This window comes from Equus asinus, chromosome 4 (assembly GCF_041296235.1).
Source record: "Equus asinus isolate D_3611 breed Donkey chromosome 4, EquAss-T2T_v2, whole genome shotgun sequence".
Classification (NCBI taxonomy): domain Eukaryota; kingdom Metazoa; phylum Chordata; class Mammalia; order Perissodactyla; family Equidae; genus Equus; species Equus asinus.
Window position 1 is genome coordinate 12,481,957 of NC_091793.1, and position 18,669 is coordinate 12,500,625.

The 18,669-nt window shown below is 62.8% G+C and overlaps 2 protein-coding genes across 2 annotated transcripts; both read left to right on the plus strand.

Moving 5' to 3' along the window:
- MAPK11 (mitogen-activated protein kinase 11) lies at positions 1–7,397 on the plus strand. The gene is made up of 12 exons (XM_044777275.2): positions 1–229; positions 3,199–3,328; positions 3,417–3,475; positions 3,558–3,669; positions 3,761–3,790; positions 3,876–3,923; positions 3,997–4,111; positions 4,466–4,537; positions 4,782–4,861; positions 5,318–5,396; positions 5,487–5,660; positions 6,012–7,397. The coding sequence occupies exons 1-12, from the start codon at positions 114–116 to the stop codon at positions 6,089–6,091; spliced, it is 1,095 nt and encodes a 364-aa protein (XP_044633210.1). The 5' UTR covers positions 1–113; the 3' UTR covers positions 6,092–7,397.
- Positions 7,398–9,303: 1,906 nt separating this feature from the next.
- MAPK12 (mitogen-activated protein kinase 12) lies at positions 9,304–18,382 on the plus strand. The gene is made up of 12 exons (XM_014864516.3): positions 9,304–9,657; positions 9,738–9,867; positions 12,418–12,476; positions 13,302–13,413; positions 13,539–13,568; positions 13,859–13,906; positions 14,481–14,595; positions 14,827–14,898; positions 15,196–15,275; positions 15,355–15,433; positions 15,524–15,697; positions 17,759–18,382. Exons 1-12 carry the CDS (start codon positions 9,533–9,535, stop codon positions 17,836–17,838), a joined length of 1,104 nt encoding a protein of 367 aa, XP_014720002.1. The 5' UTR covers positions 9,304–9,532; the 3' UTR covers positions 17,839–18,382.
- Positions 18,383–18,669: the final 287 nt, after the last annotated feature.

The window sequence follows — 18,669 nt, forward strand, 5'->3', positions numbered from 1 at the left end:
CGCGCCCCGCCCGCCGCCGCCACCTCCCACCGCCCTCCGAGCGCTCGGCTCGGGCTCCGGCGCGGGGCGGGGGCGCGGGGCGGGGCGCGGGCTGAGCGGCGGCCACTCCGGACATGTCGGGCCCGCGCGCCGGCTTCTACCGGCAGGAGCTGAACAAGACGGTGTGGGAGGTGCCGCAGCGGCTGCAGGGGCTTCGCCCGGTGGGCTCCGGCGCCTACGGCTCCGTCTGGTAGGGGCGGGCGGGGTGGGGCGGGGACCGGGGCGGGACTGAGTGCGCGCCCCCTCCCCGCCCGGCGCTGGGTTCCTGGCGCGGGGAGGGGCCTGCCCCTGCCTCCGCCCCCCGGCCCTCTGCGGACCGGAGGAATGAATGGGGGGAGGTGGGCGTGAAGGAAACTTTCCTACCGGACGCCGCTCCCGGGCAGGGAGAGGGGTCGTCTTTCCCTCCCCGTCCGACCCGAAGCGTCCCGCGCCGGGCCCGAATCCTGCGGCGTCACAGCCCGCGAAAGGGCGGGTCTCCTGGGGCCCTCAACGTCCGAGCACGTAGCGGGGTGCCCCCGGTCATGGGTCAGGCAGATGCCCCCGCCCTAGGTGGGTACTTTAATCCGCTTAGGATGGCGTCAGGCTCCCCCGTGAGTCCTTCTCCCTTCCCGATTTTCCAAGGGATCTCAGACTCCGGTTGGGGCGTAGGCCTGAGCAGAGACACCTCCCATTCCCCCTACAATCCTTAGGGGGGTCTGCACCCTGCCCCATTTTTGCCCCAAACAAGAGAGCTCAGACCACAGCTGGGCAGTTAGGCCCTGGGGCCCAGACAGAGGGCTGAATCTGGAAGTGGGGGTGGGCCCAGGTTTGCTGGAAGCCTCTGTCCCCTCAGGTTTGGGGACTTAGGGTCAGGTAGTGACAGGGAGGCCTGGTTGCAGCTCCAGTGTTGACAGAGAGGCTCATGGTGGGTATGGATGTTGAGAAGTGCTCCCCCCAGAGCCCACTGGGGGCCTGACTGCGGTCAGTGCCAGGTGTCTGTTGTCCACTGCCGGGTCATGCAGGTGGGGAGGCAGGGAGCCCTGGGGGTGCAGTGTGGTCCAGGCTCTGGCAGAAAGTTGAGTGGGACTTCTTGGAGACTCTTCCATGGCCTAGCGCCTGAGCCTGGAGCTGGGGCTTGGGGTCCCAGGGGCCTCCCATCTCACGCTGTCACTTGCCAGCTGTCAGAGACCTCAGGCAGGCCATTCCAGCCACAGGCCTCTGTCTTCATCTCTAAGACCTCAAAGGCAGGAAGAGGGTCAGGGACAATGTGTCAGTGGCCCCCTGGGGGGATCTGACAGAGCCCCTACTGGAATCACCTCCGGCCCCCAGAATCACCTTCTGGGAGTTCCCAGGGAGTGTCATACTCCCCAAGGGAGGCCCAAATCTTTCCAGTGCCCGCACCTCAGCATGGGCCCGATGCAGGTGACAGCCTCATCCTATGCTCCCTCTTTCCTCTGATGGGACTGGTGACCCAGTGCCAATTCTGTCACTGGACTGGGCGGATGCAATCCGGCAAAAGGATCTGGTGCCACACGTGAGGAGTCACTCCCCTACTTCCCAGCCCAGGAGTGACTTGGACCTTCCCCTGCAGGTGATAGGCTAGGGGGAGGGCCACAGATGCCCTAGCACTGAGCTAGCTTTCCTCCACCACCACCTGGGCCCAGATAGCATCCACATCCTGCAGGAGCTGCTCCTGGGGGGTGGGGTGGGCATGGGGGGCGGCCTGAGGCTCCACTCACTCTTGGGGCAAGGGATGAGCTTCAGTGAGGGGGAACAGCCTGTGCAAATGCATTGCTTTCAGGAGGGCCCCCATCCTGAGGGCAGTGGGAGGGTGGAAGAGTGGGGAGTGGCTGGACCATGTGTGTTTGGAGATAATGCCAGTGACTGTTGGACTCCTGTGAAGAGAAGATAGGTTGGAGGCTGCTGTGGAGTTGGAAGGTCTGGACCTCTGGGAAGTGGGGTTGAGCAAGGGGAGATGTTCTATGGGTCCAGACACCACTCTCTGCTGGGCATTTCCTACTGGCCAGTTTCTCACTGTTAAAAATAATGATGAAGGGGGGCCGGCCCCATGGCCGAGTGGTTAAGTTTGCATGCTCTGCTGCAGGCGGCCCAGTGTTTCGTCAGTTCGAATCCTGGGCACGGACATGGCACTGCTCATCAAGCCACACTGAGGTGGCGTCCCACAATGCCACAACTAGATGGACCCACAACTAAGAATATACAACTATGTACCGGGGGGCTTTGGGGAGAAAAAGGAAAAAAAAAATAATGATAAAGGGGCTGGCCAGCTGGTGGTGTAGTGGTTAAGATCACATGCTCTTTGGTGTCCCAGGGTGTCCCAGGGTTGGTGGGTTCAGATCCTGGGCCAGGACCTAAGCATCGCTCATCAGCCATGCTTTGGTGCCATCCTACATACAAAATAGAGGAAGACTAGCACAGATGTCAGCTCAGTGACAATCTTCCTCACCAAAAAAAAAAAAAAAAAAAGTGATACAGTAAACACCTTTGGCCAGTTTTTCATCCATATTTTGAATATTCAGAGGCATTGGGGGTTCAGGGGCTTAGGCGGCTCTGGAACCCCTCAGAGATCCTGCTGGACCCACTGGCCCATGGGGGAGCAGGAGGGCTGGTTGTTGGGAACAGCCCAAGGGCTGTTTTCCACCCCAGCTGGTAGAGACAACCCCCCACCTCCCCCACACCCCCACTTTGCTCTGAGTTAGGGGTAAGAGTCATTGTGATGAGCAGATAAGAGAAGATCCAGGTCCTGCCTCGGGGCTGGTGGGGGGGGGAGCAGGCTGAGCCCCTGTGGCTGGGCAGGCTGGGGTGAACCTGTGGGTGGAGGCTGAGCTGCCTCTTGAGAAGGAGCAGCACCCGAGGGGGCGCGGAGGAGAGGATTCGTGGGAGTGTTGCTGTCAGAGCGCCTCCCACGTGCCGCTCACGTTGGCCATGTTCAGGGCCCCTCAGAGGCGCACCTGCTGATGGCCGTCCAGCCCCACCCGAGGGGTCCCTTAGAGCGGGAGGAGAGCGGTGGCGCGCGCGCGCGCGCGCAGGAGTGGCGGAAAGGCGGCCAGGGGCGTCAGTGAACAGACCCCGCCCTTGGCCCCTTGGCCTTTCGGGCCTTGTCCTGGTGGTCATACCGGCTGGGCTTCTCCGCCAGCACCTCACTCGCCCGCCTTGCAGCTCGGCCTACGACGCGCGGCTGCGCCAGAAGGTGGCAGTGAAGAAGTTGTCGCGGCCCTTCCAGTCTCTGGTCCACGCGCGGAGGACTTACCGCGAGCTGCGGCTGCTCAAACACCTGAAGCACGAGAACGTGAGCTGGGGGGCTCCCTGCGGGGGACGCATGCCCTGAGGGTCGCTGTGGGCGAGGCCGGGGAGTCCTGACTTCCCTCCCCGCCCAGGTCATCGGGCTGCTGGACGTCTTCACGCCAGCCACTTCCATCGATGACTTCAGCGAAGTGTGAGCAGCCGGTGGGCAGGCGGCCCTGGAGAATGCTTGGGGAGGGGGCAGCGGGCCCGTCCTGACTCCTGACCCTACCCAGGTACCTGGTCACCACCCTGATGGGCGCCGACCTGAACAACATCGTCAAGTGCCAGGCGCTGAGCGACGAGCACGTCCAGTTCCTCATCTACCAGCTGCTTCGAGGGCTGAAGGTGGGTGCCGGGGTAGCGGGGGGCGCGTGGGGCACAAGGGTCCTGGGGGTGCTGGGGCATGGGAACCTGACGCCCACCTTCCCCCTCGCAGTACATCCACTCCGCTGGGATCATCCACCGGGTAGGTGCGGCGCGGGGTGCGGGGCCTGTTCTCTGCAGGCCTGGTGCCAGGATGACTCCTGCGCTCATGCCCGCCTGCCCTGCAGGACCTGAAGCCCAGCAATGTGGCGGTGAATGAGGACTGCGAGCTTAGGGTGAGCGCATGGGGCACAGGGCAGCGGGGAGGGGCCTGCGGGGAGGTGCTGACAACCCTGGTGGTGGCTCTAGATCCTGGACTTTGGGCTAGCACGCCAGGCTGACGAGGAGATGACCGGCTACGTGGCCACTCGCTGGTACCGCGCACCTGAGATCATGCTCAACTGGATGCACTACAACCAGACAGGTGATGTCCACCCACGGGGGTAGCCCTATGGGACCAGGGTGGGCAGGCAGAGCTCACCAGGGCCTGTGGAGGGTGAGTGGGAGTAGGGCCAAAAGCCAAGGACCTTGGGGGGGGTATCTAGTCTTGGGGGACAGGCAAGGTCTGGGACCAGCATTCAGAAACAGACCTTCAGAGGGGCCGAGCATGTTGGGTCACCCCTCCCCCTGCCCAGGGCTGTGTGGAGGAGGAAGAGCCTGCGGTCTTTGGGCCTGGGTGTGACTGAAGGGCCATCGGGCTGGTGCAGTCCAGGCAGCCCCCCAGCTCTCTGAGGAGGAAGTTGGGGTGGGCAGACTGATGGAGACCCTCCCCCAACAGTGGACATCTGGTCTGTGGGCTGCATCATGGCCGAGCTGCTCCAGGGAAAGGCCCTCTTCCCAGGAAATGACTGTATCCTTGGCCCCATTTGGGGAGGAGCGTGGAGCTATGGTCCCCTCCTGTGGGATAGGGGTTGAGGGAGGTGGGCTCTGGCCCTTTTTGGCCAGTCTTGCCGCCTCTGCCCCATGGCCTGCCACCTTGGGCTGAATGCCCCCAGCTGTAGGAGAGCAGGATCTGGGCAGTGCCCCAAGATCTGGCTTCTGGGGGCCCAGGAAGGGTCCGTGCCTGGCCAGCAGTCATTTCCTGAGCCGGGCAGACATCGACCAGCTGAAGCGCATCATGGAGGTGGTGGGCACACCCAGCCCTGAGGTTCTGGCAAAGATATCCTCAGAACATGTGAGTCAACAGATACCAGCTCCCTGCTAACCAAGCCCCTGGGCACTCTGGAGGAAGGAGCAGTGTGGGAATAGACTGGGCACCATGTGGGGGCAGAGGTCACAGTGGAACAGAGCCCAAGGAAGATGCCTGACCCCTTCAGGGGGACACAGGTGAACGGGGAAGACATTCCTGGCACGAGGGACAGCGAGGGCAGAATCGCAGCACCGACAAACAATGCCTTGGCCAAGGACATGGGTGGTACTGGGCCCAGGTCCTGCAGGCATCGAAGGCCAAGCAAGGAACTGGAGCCCCCAGATCGAGAACAGGGGAGATCTCTGATCTGTGCATGCCCCTGCCCAGGCCTGTTGGATTGAATGAGTCTGGGGGCTTCTCTAGGCAAGCCCCCACCTGGCTTAGGGCCAGGGGAGGTAGGGGGTGGACAGCCCCCCTCAGGCCCTTCCCATGTGCCCCTAGGCCCGGACATACATCCAGTCCCTGCCCCCCATGCCCCAGAAGGACCTCAGGAGCATCTTCCACGGAGCCAACCCTCTGGGTAAGGATGGGCTGTGCGTCTGGGCTGGGTTCCATGTCTGGCCCTGGATGCAGAAATGACCCCCTCCCTCCCCCGCTGGCGACTCTGCAGCTGTGGACCTCCTGGGAAGGATGCTGGTGCTGGACAGTGACCAGAGGGTCAGTGCAGCCGAGGCCCTGGCCCATGCCTATTTCAGCCAGTACCACGACCCGGACGACGAGCCTGAGGCCGAGCCCTATGACGAGAGCGTTGAGGCCAAGGAGCGCACAGTGGAGGAGTGGAAGGGTGGGCCTGCGGAGGGCCGGAGGGAGGTGGAGCCTGGGCCTGAGGGCTGCATTCCTCCAGAGGCCCCATGCTGCCTGCTTCCTGCAGGAAGGAAGTGTTCCAGTTCCTCCCCAGAGAGATCTGGGAGGGGGACAACACTCAAACCACTCCAGGGTGGGGCAGCTAGAGATGCAGTTGGGTGTGTCCCACAGAGGATAGGGGCAGCACAGGGCAGGCTCTGGAAGGAGGCTCAGGAACTGAGGCTGCCCTCAGAGGATGGTGGGCCTGGGAGGGGTGGCTGGCACCAGATAAGCCATGTGGGGGTGCTGGGCTGGTGGCAGCATGAGCTCACCCCTTCCCCTCACCCCTCAGAGCTCACCTACCAGGAAGTCCTGAGCTTCGAGCCCCCAGAGCCACCGCAGCCACCCAGCAGTCTGGAGACTGGGCAGTGAGGGGAGTGCTGCCCACCAGCCACATGAACTCAAGGAGGGGCCTGAGCCTGCCTGCCCCTATTCCTCAGACTTCCGGTTCCCACAAGGGGTGTTTCCCAACACCCCGATGCCCCAGCGGTCCTGATCCCTGGCTGGGGCCCCCTGGTCTGCACACTGCTCCTTGTGGGGAGTCTGCACACACGTGTGAATGCACACAAGTGTGCACGTGTGTGAGCCATGGATGCAGGAGTCTGGGCAGAGTGTCCTGGACTTCCTCGGTCCTTCTCCCCCGTCCCAGCATCCTGGGTCTCCCTTGGGACCTCACTGGGGGACCTGGATGCCATAGGGGCTCCTCCTGGGGAATGTTTCTGTCTCCAGATCTCCTTAGTCCCAGAGGGCTGTCTCTGGGGGTGGTGGGTTGGGGTCAGGGTCCCCTGGAGACTCAAAGGGAGGGGTCACAGTGGTCTGAGCTGCTCAGCCTGGAAGCCGGGGAATACCCTGGGAAGTGCTGAGACTTGATGGTCTGAGAGCTGAGCAGGGCCTTCCCTGGGGGTGGCAGGGTGGGGACAGCCACCACGAGTTAAATCAGAAAATTCGCCTGGAGCTGTGTGTTCACCTGTGCTGCGTGTAGCACAGATGCACTTCAAGGCACGTGCAGGCGTGTGTGACTCTGGGGTCCAACAGCCAGCAGCCTGACCAGCAGGAGGCCTGGATTGGGGTGGCTGTACTCTTGCCTCCCCTCCCTGCAGTTCCTGATGCGGGTTGGGAGTGGGGCTTGGATCCCACTGTGCATCATGCAAGGGGCTCAGGTGGGCAAGGGGCAACCATGCGAACAAGAGCCGGGACTCCCTCCTTGGGTGTGGGAGCTGCAGCAGGTATCTGAGGATGAGGCACAGTGCCAGCTGGGGAGCTGGCGGGCACAGGGCCTCCCACCTTGAGGACACCAGGAGGAGGGCACACACTGATGTGGACTTGGACTTGGACCCTGGACCTTGGCCCCACGCTGATGAAGAAGCTTCTGCCTGCTCTACCTCTGCCCACCCTCTGGCCCTGCAGCCAAGAGCTGGGTTGCTCTGGTCTGTGGGTTGATCCTCATCTTCCCTCCTTCCAGGATGGAACTGACCTAGTAACCTCTGGGACAGGACCCTGCTCCAGACATTCTTGATGTGAGTCTCTGTCAGGTGTGTCAGGTGGTGACCTCCCACCTCGCAGGACCCAAGGAGGTCTGAATGTCAAGTGCCTGCACCAGGGTTTTGCAATAAAGGGGGTTCCCTCTGGCTCAGCTCATGTCCCAGGCTCCAGGCCCTCCTGCCCTGCTGTCCCCATCACCTGGAGGGGTTGGCTGGATCTCTGAGCGTCATCCCCCCAGCTGGCCTGGCCCCACCAGACTCCTGCACTGGCCAGATCTCGGGTCCCCAGTCAGACAAGCAGTCATCTTCAGCACCCTTCCTGCTCCCTGAAGAACCCAGGCAGACCTGAGGGGTAGGGAGTGGGGGTGAGTCCCCCTCCATGGGCTCTGAGGGGGACAGGGTATGATGGCCACCCTCAAATCAACACTGGCTGCCTTGCTCGGGATTCATTGGGCAGGCTGGGCATCTGGTCCAGATGCAGAACTGCCCTTTGACTCAGTCATCAGGGTGGCTGCAGGGGGACAGTTGGGGGTCTCTGGAAGCAAAGGCCTGCCCTTTCCCAGGGCTGGGCAGGTGGGAGAAATACCTTTCCTTTTTTTCCTGGTTAAGGGGAAAGCACTGAGCTGCCAGCTCCTCCTGCTCCCTGCAGCTCAGGTTAGGGAGGGCCCGGTTCCGACAGGGATTAGGAAAGGGACATTCTGTGCCCCAACCCTGGGTCTTAGGCAATGGAGACTATGTGGGAGTTGGTCGGGCCTGGTCAGCGTGGCTCCTGAGTCTTAGGTCCTGGGGAACCCTTGGAGACCAGGCTGGGCCAAGTCCTGTGTGGGGGTGGGGGTGGGGGTGGGGGATGGGAGCAGAATTGGGACATGCCCCACCTCCAGGTTTGGTCTGTTATGAACCCTGCTGGACCTCTGGGCCCCAGGACAGGGAATAAGGGGGCCAGCTGGGGGACTTCCTGGAGAAGACAGGTAGAGTGCCACAGGCAGTCCAGGGCATGAAGGGCACAGGTGCAGGTGGTTGTGGCTCCAGTGACCCTGGGCTGCCTCCTCTGACTAGTCCCTGACTCCTGAGCACTCTGGATCACCAGCCGGCAGCCCAGGTGTAAAGCTGCTCTGGCTGGGCTTGAGCTGCTGATTCATGGCGGCCAGCTGGGCAGGGCACAGAGGGAGGGTCCGGGGGCCTTGGGGATCCTGTTACCAGACTCCCTCTCAGACCCGGGTTGCTAGGCTGGGGATGTGGGAGGGGCTGCGGGCTCTGATCTCTAGCAACATCTGGTCCAGGATGGGGCCTGGACTGAGGGGTAAAGAGGCACTGAGAGCCCCAGTAGGTCCCCCCCTCTCCCCGTCCCGGCCAGGCACACCTTCCTGGAGAGAGTGCAGAGGCTCAGGCTGAGCTTTGAAGGACAAACAGGTGGAGTAAGCTGGGCAGGGGCTGGGACAGGCAGAGAGACTTGCAAATGGTTGGAGCAGGCTCCCCACATGCCGGGTGGGGGAAGAGGGGAGCTGTGGTGCACAGGGCCCAAGGAGGATCACCCTTTCCAGCTCCCTGGGGTAGGGAGGCCTGGGGTCAGTGGTCACGGGGAGGATTGTTGGGGGTGCACCCTAAGTTTGGGAGACGGAACCAGCTCTCCCATATGGAAAGGATGCAGGCAAGGCAGCTGATGGGGACCCCACACTGGGGAATGGATGGATCAGCCCGGGGGAAGGGGCCTCAGGGGTGGCGTGCGGGAAGTTGGGGCTGCTGTACAGTAGCGTGGGGCTGGGGATAGAAGTCTGACCGGCTCAGGCTGCCCAAGACGGGCCCAGCGCCCTGGGGGCGTGGTTGGTGAGGAGGAGACGGGAGCCCCAGGGGCTGCTAATAAGACACCCCCGACCCGGGCCCCGGGGGTTCAGCCTGAGTGCGGAGGCGGGCCGGGATCTCTGGCGCACCGCCCGGTCCAGTTCCAGGCTGGGACTGAGCTTCGGGGCGGTGTCCCCTCCCGCTCGGTCCCCTCCCCCCAGCCTCAGGCCCTCCCGGGCCGCGGCCGCCTCGGGTTTCCGGAGGGGCCGAGGGCGGGCGGGGGCGTCACGTGCGCGCGGCCGGTGGACCGGTTGGTCCGCAGGCAGGGGAGGGGCCGCGCTCTAGCGGGCCGGGGCTGGGTCAGGCCGGGGTCGGTGGGTCGGGAGAGCCCCGAGGACGGTGACCCGGAGAGAAGAGCCGGGAGCGGGAGTGCCCGGCGGCGGCGGGCGGACAGCGCGGAGCAGGCTCTGCCGCGCGGGGCCCAGGGCGCGCGCCCAGGGAGCCCGCTGATCCCGGTCCCTGGTCCTCGGGGCGCGGCGGTGCCCGGGCCGCCATGAGCTCTCCGCCGCCCGCCCGCAGGGGCTTTTACCGCCAAGAAGTAACCAAGACGGCCTGGGAGGTGCGCGCCGTGTACCAGGACCTGCAGCCCGTGGGCTCGGGCGCCTACGGCGCCGTGTGGTGAGCGCAGGCCGCGCGGGTGGCTGGGCGGGGTGGCCCGGCTCTCCCTGCCTCCCACCGCTAAGCGGTGCGTCCCGCAGCTCGGCCGTGGACAGCCGCACAGGCGCCAAGGTGGCCATCAAGAAGCTGTACCGGCCCTTCCAGTCCGAGTTGTTCGCCAAGCGCGCCTACCGCGAGCTGCGCCTCCTTAAGCACATGCGCCACGAGAACGTGAGTCGCGCTGGGCGCCCGGCTCAGGACGTCGTGTCCATCGCCGCCGCTCGTCTCCCTCCTCCCGAGCCCCTAGGCGACCCCCTGTGTAGTGGGGCGGAGGGCGGGTGTCAGGGCAGTGTCCCCGAGAAGGGTGAGGGCCTCTACTCGGTGAGGGCGGAGCCCCTCTTCTCTGAGGGAGACTGCTGCCCCAGAGTCGAGTCCTCTGCTCCCAGGCCAGTCCCTGGGCAGGACTTAGTTCCCTGGCTTCTTCCTGGGGCCACATCTGGCTCACCCAAACTCTGCCTCCAACCAGGAGCCCAGAGGTGAGGGGACACCCAGGTGGGAGGAGCAGTTTTCCTGGAAGGGGCACTTAGCCTCTTCCCTCTTCCTGAGCATCCCCCGCGGCCCCACCGCAGACCCCCTTCTGCAAACATTCCAACCCCTTCTGAAGCTGCTCTGCTCTGGTCCACCTCCTGAGCCTCAGCCCTAGGAGCTGGGCCCCTGGGGACGCAGAGCAGGCACCGTGTTGGAGTCAGCATCCTGGGTCTGTCACCTCAGAGCCTTGGGGTCTGGGGTGGTGCAGGGCACTGGGCACAGACACACTTCCTTCATATCCATGGGGGGTTCACGGACAGTGCAGGAGGGGCGGATCTGGGCACCCACCAGGGAAAGGCCTCCCTTGTTTCCAGACCTGCCCCTGGGACACCTCGCATGGCTGCTGTGGCCTCTCTGGTGGCAACTGCTGGCTGCTAAGAGTCCTCCTCTCTGCCAGGGGCGCCAGTTCGTTTGTCGGTTGTTGAGGCAGTTCCTCCTGTAGTCATGAACTCTGCTCCCTCCCACACGAGCCTCTCCTGCCTCGCCTCCTTTCTGGGCTCACTATGAGGGCTGGTATCCTGGGCACCCACAGATGGTCCTGCTTCTCCTGGGTCATCAGAAGCACCAGCACTCCCCGGAGAGAATGGGTCCTTGTGTCCACCAGCAAACTCTTCTCTGCGGTTCCTGGCTGATGCCCACCCTCCTAGCCCTCGGCTGGTTCTTCGTTCCGTCAGGCTTCCCATCTCTACCCTTGTCCCTTCCTCGGAGAAATCCATTCATAGTGGACCCCAGCCCATCCTGGGCCTCACTACCACCTGGTCACATCCAGGTCTTGTCCCTATGAGGGCAGACAGGCTTCATCCAGTTTCTGCCCCACCGCCCCTCACTCTCACCCACCCATCCCTCCTGTCCAGCAGGGTCTCTGGGCCTTCTGCTCAGTCACCTCCCACCCCTGATCTGGCCCAGCCTGTGCTGGCACCACCCCACTGTGCAGTGGGTCCTACCATCCCTATCCAGCCCCGGACCTGCCAGCAACCAGCGCTGCTGCCTCCAGGCACCCCACACACAAGCTGGGAGGCTGGCCTACTGTGAACCCATTTCCTTGGGAGGAGACTGAGACTCTGAGAGGCTGAGTGGAGCAGGTGCCACGGCTCCAGTGCTGTCCCTTCCACCCTCCACCTCAGGCCTCTCCCCGTCCTTCCTCGCTGTTCCGGCAGCATCTGTACCACAGTGGCACAGAAGTCTCCGTCAACCTGACAACCCCCTTAACCTCGAGTTCAGTCCTCTGCCCTCTTGTTAAAACACTCTCCCAGTGTCCCAGGCCCCTGTCTGGATGTCCTGCTCTGTTCCCTCCTCCCCTGCCACCCATGGCTCTGGCCCTGGTGGCTGCAGTGGTCATCCAGCTGTCCCTCCACCTCACGTCCACTCTTGCCTCACTCCAGTCTGTCCTCACACAGCAGCCAGGGGGACACATTCAGAGTCATGCGTGTTTAAGCCCTTCCTCGGTGGCTTTTAGGATCAAAGCCAAACCTTCACCTGGTGTGAGATCCTGCTCAGGCTCCCTCTGGCCTCTCCTTGGCTACTCCTTGGCCTGGGCCTCAGCCACCTGGCCTCACTCCCCGTGTTCCTCAAACGCTTGAAGTGTTCTCCCTCCTGCCTCGGCCATCATGTACATGGCTTCTGTCAGGTGTCCCCCCTGCCAGCCGCTTGGATATGCAGGCCTCCCTGGGTCCCTGGAGGCCCTGTCACTCTGAGCCCTGGGGCCACTTGTCACATTACCTGTCTGCTGTCCATCACCCCTGACCAGGGGTCTGTGGGGCCAGGGGTTTGGTCATAGTGCTGCCCGCTTGGGCCTCTCCAGCAAAGGCATGGCCCCCGGAAGGACCTGTCAGATGTTGGCTCTCCCCTGGGGGGCTGTCCCCACCCTTATCCTGGGTCTTCAATGGGGACAGGAAGTGAGGGAGGAAGGGTCAAGGGGCTGGAGCTCCTTGGATGGCTAGGAGCTGACCCAGACTTGGGGCTGCTCCTCCCCAGAGGATCCCAGCTGTCACCATCCAAAATTAGCCTGTGTCTGTGGGCATGTGTGCCAGGGCTGGGTTGCGCTGCCAGTGGGCAGAGCCAGGCAGTGGGGGGAGATGGGGACAGCTGCAGGGGACTTTCCTGCCTGAGCACAGTACCAGCCTCAGGGGTGTGCCCAAGCCCCCACACCCTCTGCTGTCCCCATCCCACCTGGTGCTCCGGTCTCCTCTCCAGGTGATTGGGCTGCTGGATGTGTTCACTCCTGACGAGACCCTGGATGACTTCACAGATTTGTGAGTGCCAGCCAGGGCTGGCGGGCAGGCCAGAGGGGTGTTGGGTGGCTCCTGGGCGTTCTGGGTTGGCTTGGGGGCCCTCTTGAGGCAGGCCTCTCCCTGTAGTCCAGATGGGGGTTGGCATGCACCCTGCCCACCCCCTCACTACAGCACAGTCCACCCCCCCACCACATGCCCCTGGGCCCATGGCACTGGCACAGCCAGGTGGAGCCTGGGCCTCCTCCTGCCACGCTTGGCTCCAGGCCCTCCCCAGTGCTGGAGGTGTGAACCTTGGGCCTGAGTGTTTGCTAGCCGGCAGGTCCCGTGCTCTGGGACCCTGGCACCAAGTATGTGACCTGTCACTGGAGCTGCTGACCTTTGCTGGCAGGCAGGGGACAGGTGGCAGGGAGGGCCCTTTGCCCCTGCTGAGCCTGCCCTGTGGCTGCCTGGGCGACTACCCTTGGACTCACAGTGTTGCCGGCCCAGAGCCATGGCCCGGCTGGAAAGGGCTGGGGAGGCCAGGCTCCTTGCCATCCGACCTTGCAAAGGTCAAGGACCCACACAGGCCTCAGTGTCCTGGCAGGGTGCTAAATATCTCTCCCCTCTCTCTCTCTCCCTCCACCTGCCCAGCCTGCTCCTCTGACCCAAATGTCCTGCTGGCCCCACCCCTGCCTGCATTTGCTTCCCTCCACCCGACTGACAATCCCTGGAGGACTAGTGGGTGGAGCCTGGTGTGGCAACGTCAGGGGCAGAGGCCAGGTGCTGCGGGTGACGGGGTCTCCCAGGTCTGAACCTGGGCCCAGGGGGTGTGACACCCACTGTCTGCACCCACCCCGAACCCTGCAGCTATCTGGTGATGCCGTTCATGGGCACTGACCTGGGCAAGCTCATGAAGCATGAGAAGCTGAGTGAGGACCGGATCCAGTTTCTTGTCTACCAGATGTTGAAGGGACTGAAGGTGGGGACAAGTGTGTATGTGGGGGGAGGGGCAGGCTGCAGGAGCGGGCAGAGGCCCCCAGCCTGGGCTGGGGCTCTGAGGTCCCAGCAAGCTGACCTCTGCTGATCCTCTCTCTGTCCCCACAGTATATCCATGCTGCTGGTGTCATCCACAGGGTGAGTCCTGGCGGTGGTGGGAGCTCCCCTGGCTGTGAGGGTGTGCGAAGGGCTCAACCCCCAGGAGCCTCCATCTCTCACCTGTAAGGGAGTGCGATGGGGTCTAGTGGGGAGTGCACAACACACCTGCACACACCCTTAGGGTGCCCAGGCACCTCCACCCTTCCCAGAAGAGGTGCAGGGGTGGGCTAACCGAGTCTGGCTGCTCCCACATCCAGCCGCTGCATGGGCTCTGGCCCTTGTACGCTCTGATGGGCAGGGGTACATGGCCACCTTCCCTCTGCCCCCAGGACCTGAAGCCTGGCAACCTGGCGGTGAACGAGGACTGTGAGCTGAAGGTACATGTCAGGTGTGGGGACTCAGGGGCTCCCTCCCCACCTGCCCACTTGCCTGCTACACCCTTGGCCCTCAGGCCTGCAGGAGGGCTGGCCCAGGCCCAAGCAGAGGGACCAGACTCCAGCCATCCAGGCAGTTGCCGAGCAGCTGATAGGCAGATGGACCCTGGGGAGGCACTCGATGCAGGGCATTGGGCACACTCCCATATTTGCTTGAGGGGAAGGGCAGGAGGTGTCCCCAGTCCCCCATGCCTGACTAGGGCAGGGCCGAGGTGGCCTCCTGAAAGGTGCTGGCTAGGTCCTGTGGGTCAGCAGAGAGTGGAGGAGCAGGGAGAGGAGACCCCCTGGAGTACTTGCTCCTAAGGGTGAGGGGAAGAAAAAGGTCGGTGGGCTGGGTTCACTGGCCATGGGGAGGAACCCAGGGGGAGGTTTGGGGGTCCATGGCCATGACCTCAGGCCCTGGGGTGTTGGCAGGAGGCCCTGGTCTGGCCAGTCCTCTTGGGGTCTCCTGGACCACAGGCTGGCCCACCCACTCCCTGGCAACCTCTTTGCCCCACCTTCCTGATTCTGGCTGCAGATCCTGGACTTCGGCCTGGCCAGGCAGGCAGATAGTGAGATGACCGGATACGTGGTGACCCGGTGGTACCGGGCGCCTGAGGTCATATTGAATTGGATGCACTACACACAGACGGGTGAGAAGCCCAGAGACTCAGGGCCACTGTTGCACCAGCCTCCCTGTTTCTTCACAGGAAGCCCCATGGTGGCTGTTCTGCCGGGAGGCTGCAGAGCTGGGATGGGAGCCAGGCGAGGGCGGGGTGGGCTAGATGCCCTGTGTCCATGTCCCCTCTCCCGCTGTGTGTGTGTATCCCTACCCCCCACCCTCCCCGGCCCACAGAGCCCTGATGTGGGGGCTTCTGTCTCAGTGGACATCTGGTCAGTGGGCTGCATCATGGCAGAGATGATCACAGGGAAGACATTATTCAAGGGCAATGACCGTATCCTACACCTGTGGGGAGCAGACTGGGGGTGGGGTTATCCTACCCCTTGAGGAGCAGGCTGGGGGTGGCGTTATCCTATCCCTTGGGAAGCAGGCTGGGGGTGGGGTTATCCTACCCCTTGGGGAGCATGCTGGGGGTGGCATTATCCTACCCCTTGGGAAGCAGGCTGGAGGTGGGGTTATCCTACCTCTTGGGGACCACGCTCGGGGTAGCATTATCCTACCCCCTGGGGAGCGGGCTGGGGGTGGATAAACTCTGCTCTCTGGCCCTGCTATGCTCCTGACCTCACTGCAGACCTGGACCAGCTGAAGGAGATCATGAAGGTGACAGGGACGCCTCCCGCAGACTTTGTGCAGAGGCTGCAGAGCGTAGAAGTCAGTTGGGAGCTGAGTGTGGGCTGGAGGGGCTAGTCCAGGTCTGGAGGCAAGTCCCCAACCCTTTCTTCCCTCACAGGCAAAGAACTACATGAAGGGCCTCCCCGAGCTGGAGAAGAAGGATTTTGCCTCAATCTTGACCAATGCAAGCCCTCTGGGTAGGACTGGAATAGGGAGCGTGGGGTCAGTGACCAGTGTCGGGACGTGGGACCCTCTTCTTCGCCCAGCCTGACCCACTGTCCCCCCAGCCGTGAGCCTGCTGGAGAGAATGCTGGTGCTCGATGCAGAGCGGCGGGTGACAGCGGCCGAGGCACTGGCCCACCCCTACTTCGAGTCACTGCAGGACGCGGAGGATGAACCCAAGGCCCAGAAGTACGACGAGTCCTTTGATGACGTGGACCGCACGCTGGATGAGTGGAAGCGTGAGTGGGGCTCTGGGCAGGGGCTGTGCTGGACCTCATGACCTCGTGCAAGTGGCCAGGGCTCAGAGTCCTGGGTACCCCACTCTGGGATGCAGGTCAGGTGAAGAACGTGACAGGAGGTCAGAGGGAAGCAGGGCTTCCTGGCTGAGGTGGCCTCTGGCTGGAGCTGAAGGATGAAAGGGAGGGCATTCCTGAAAGGCTTGTCACAAACAGGAGCAGGAGACAAGTTCTGGGAATTGTGGGGAGGCAGCTCCCAGCCCCAGACCTGCTGGCTCTGCCCCAGTGCTGCCCAGCCTCCCTACATCCAGGCCAGAGCCCTGGCCAGCCTGGAGCCCCTCCGTAGCCCTCACCCCTAGGCCTCTACTCACACCTCTGGAACTTGTCCTCACCTCCCCTTGCCCCTTTCAGGACCCGTCCACCTGAACAACTGCACACCATTATGTCCTGCTGGCCTGATAAGGTCCACCCCAGGCAGCCACAGTGCCTCTCCCCACCTCCCACCTCTCGCCTGTCCCCTCCACCCCCCCTGAGCAGTCTGACTGGCTGTCCCCTTACATGAAAGGCACCTGCCCTCATCTTTGAGGGCTGACCCACACTTGCTTGGCCTTAGGCTGGGCTCAGGGCCTGCCTGGTCCTGAGGCCTCCCTCTGGAATTAGCCTTGTCCATCTCTACTCCAGAACAGATGGAAGGCTTAGTGTCCTTCTCTCATTGGCTGCAGGACCAGCCTGGGGGTGCAGGGATGTCTGAGGGCAGCAGTTAGCACCATTGGGGCCGTGGCTTATGGCTGCCACTGTGTCCTAGGCCCCATCCTGGCTCTACCTCAGGCCCAGGGCTTTGGTCTTGTGCTTGAGGCTGGCAGTGGGGGTGGGGCTGGATTGTGATTCTCAAAACATGTTCCTTAGGGCCCCTGGTTCCTTGGTGCCTCCAGCAGGGGCTCCACCCTTGTCTGTGCTGTGTTTTGTGCTTATAAGTTTGGTTTGGTTTGGTGAAAGTTTTCTGCTGCTAAAAAAGATAACATAAAAACCACGGGCCACAGGATCCTCTCTGCGGTCCCCACCCACACAACCGTGGGGAGAGCTTTTGTTTTTACTGCAGACCATGGTGGACATGTGGCCTGTTGATGGCTGAGCCCTGGTCAGGAATGCGAGCTCATCACTTCCTGTTTCCCTGGGGAGCCAGCCTTGCAGCAGTGGCCTCTTCGCACAGACCTTCCCTGTGTGGAACAGCGCCTGTGCTTGGAGTAGATGAAGGGCCCAGAAGGCAACCCACGGGGCAGGAATACACACACCACATGCTGGGCACACCACACACACCACTTGCTCTAAACACAGTGTTTCCTGAGCTGGCTTGTGGAGTGCCCGTGTCCCCCGACAGGTGCTCTGCTGCTGGGTGAGTGTGGGCATGCTGGGGCCGAGTGGAGCCTGTTCTTTGAGACTGGTCAGGGAGGCGGAGTGGCCCTCCCTTTCTTTAGGATGGTTGGCTCTAGGCACTCATTCAGGGAACATGTCTACCAGGCGAGGAAGGTGGACACTGTGGGTACTTGGTGGGAATCCCTCTCGTTTAAGTCTTCATGGATATTCTGGATCTAGAAACTGGGGTGTGTCCTGGTGGGACCCTGAGCAGTCTGCTGGAGTGAACACATTGGTTTACATTCCTAGGATGTCCCTGTCTTCTGAGGTAGCCTGTGGGGCCAAGCCCTGCCCGGCCACTCTAGGGGCAGAGGGCTTGGGCTACCGGAGCCCTGTCAGGGTAGATAGTCCCTCTCGACAGACACAGACTGGCTGAGAGTGGCTCTGGCCTGGGAGGAAGTTGATGTGTGGGACAAAAGGAGCCTGCGTGGCACCTGCACCCCAGCAATGACCTTTGACCCTGGTGTTTTGGGAGGCGGGTCGTTGGCTAACAGCCCTGAGTGGGGTCTCTCAAGACTTATCACTGGTCAGGGCAAGCACCAGTGAGCTGGGCCCAGCTCGTCTCAGGCTGCTAGCGTCTGCCCTTGGTGGGCTGTGGAGCTGATCCTTCTCCGTGACTCTCCATCTCTGTCGCTCTCACCCCCCCACCAGGTGTCACGTATAAAGAGGTGCTCAGCTTCAAGCCTCCCCGGCAGCTGGGAGCCAAGGTCTCCAAGGAGACAGCCCTGTGAAGACCCCTGGGCCCTTAGGGTGGCGGTGGGGACACCTTGGGGCCTCTGGCTGGGGCTTCCACCTGGAAGGGGATCCTGGTTACTTCTGTGACTGTTGTTGGGGCTTGCATGCCAGGAGACTCCTCGCTCCTGGACCCCCTCCCTGAAGCGTGTTCCGCTACTCTCAAGCCCCTACTCAGCCGAAACTTGGAGGAGCATCTGGACTTTCTGGCCAGGTGGCCCACCTGACCTAGGGCTGGCGTCTGACCCCCTGAGCAGTGGTCCCCTCCCCCAGGGTACAAGAAGAACCCTGAGCTTGTGGGGTGGGGCAGGGCTTGGGGTCAAGGCCTAGCTTCTGAGCCGGCCTGCTCTGGACCATGCCAAGGCCCAGCTCATGTCGCTGAGAAGGAAGAACAGTCAGGGCGGGCGCAGGGCGCTGACTCAAGCACATCTCTCCTGGGGGGCAGGGGTGTGGATTCTCCTGCATCCCCAGCCCTGAATGTAAACTGGCCATGTGGTATGCCCACAAGGCTAGAAGGAAATAAACCCTTTTGTAGAGCTCCCACCCTGGCTTTGCTTCCTGATTCTTGGGCTGGAACTTTAGGCCTCTGATCTGCAGCCTTGCATAGAGAAAGGAGGCAGGCCTGGGAGCCTCAGCCCCTCCTGAGCCGCTGGGCCTGGGCACCCCCCTCCCCCCAGGTTACAAAGCTGCTGCCCACCTCCCCTGTCCTGTGCTAGTGAGCTCTGAGCCTGGAGCCTCGCATTAGGGCTTGTCTCTGCCCCTCTTATGGGGTGACTTTCCTCTAATGGCTTAGACCCTGGAGCCAGGGCAGGACCTGATGAAGTGGGGAT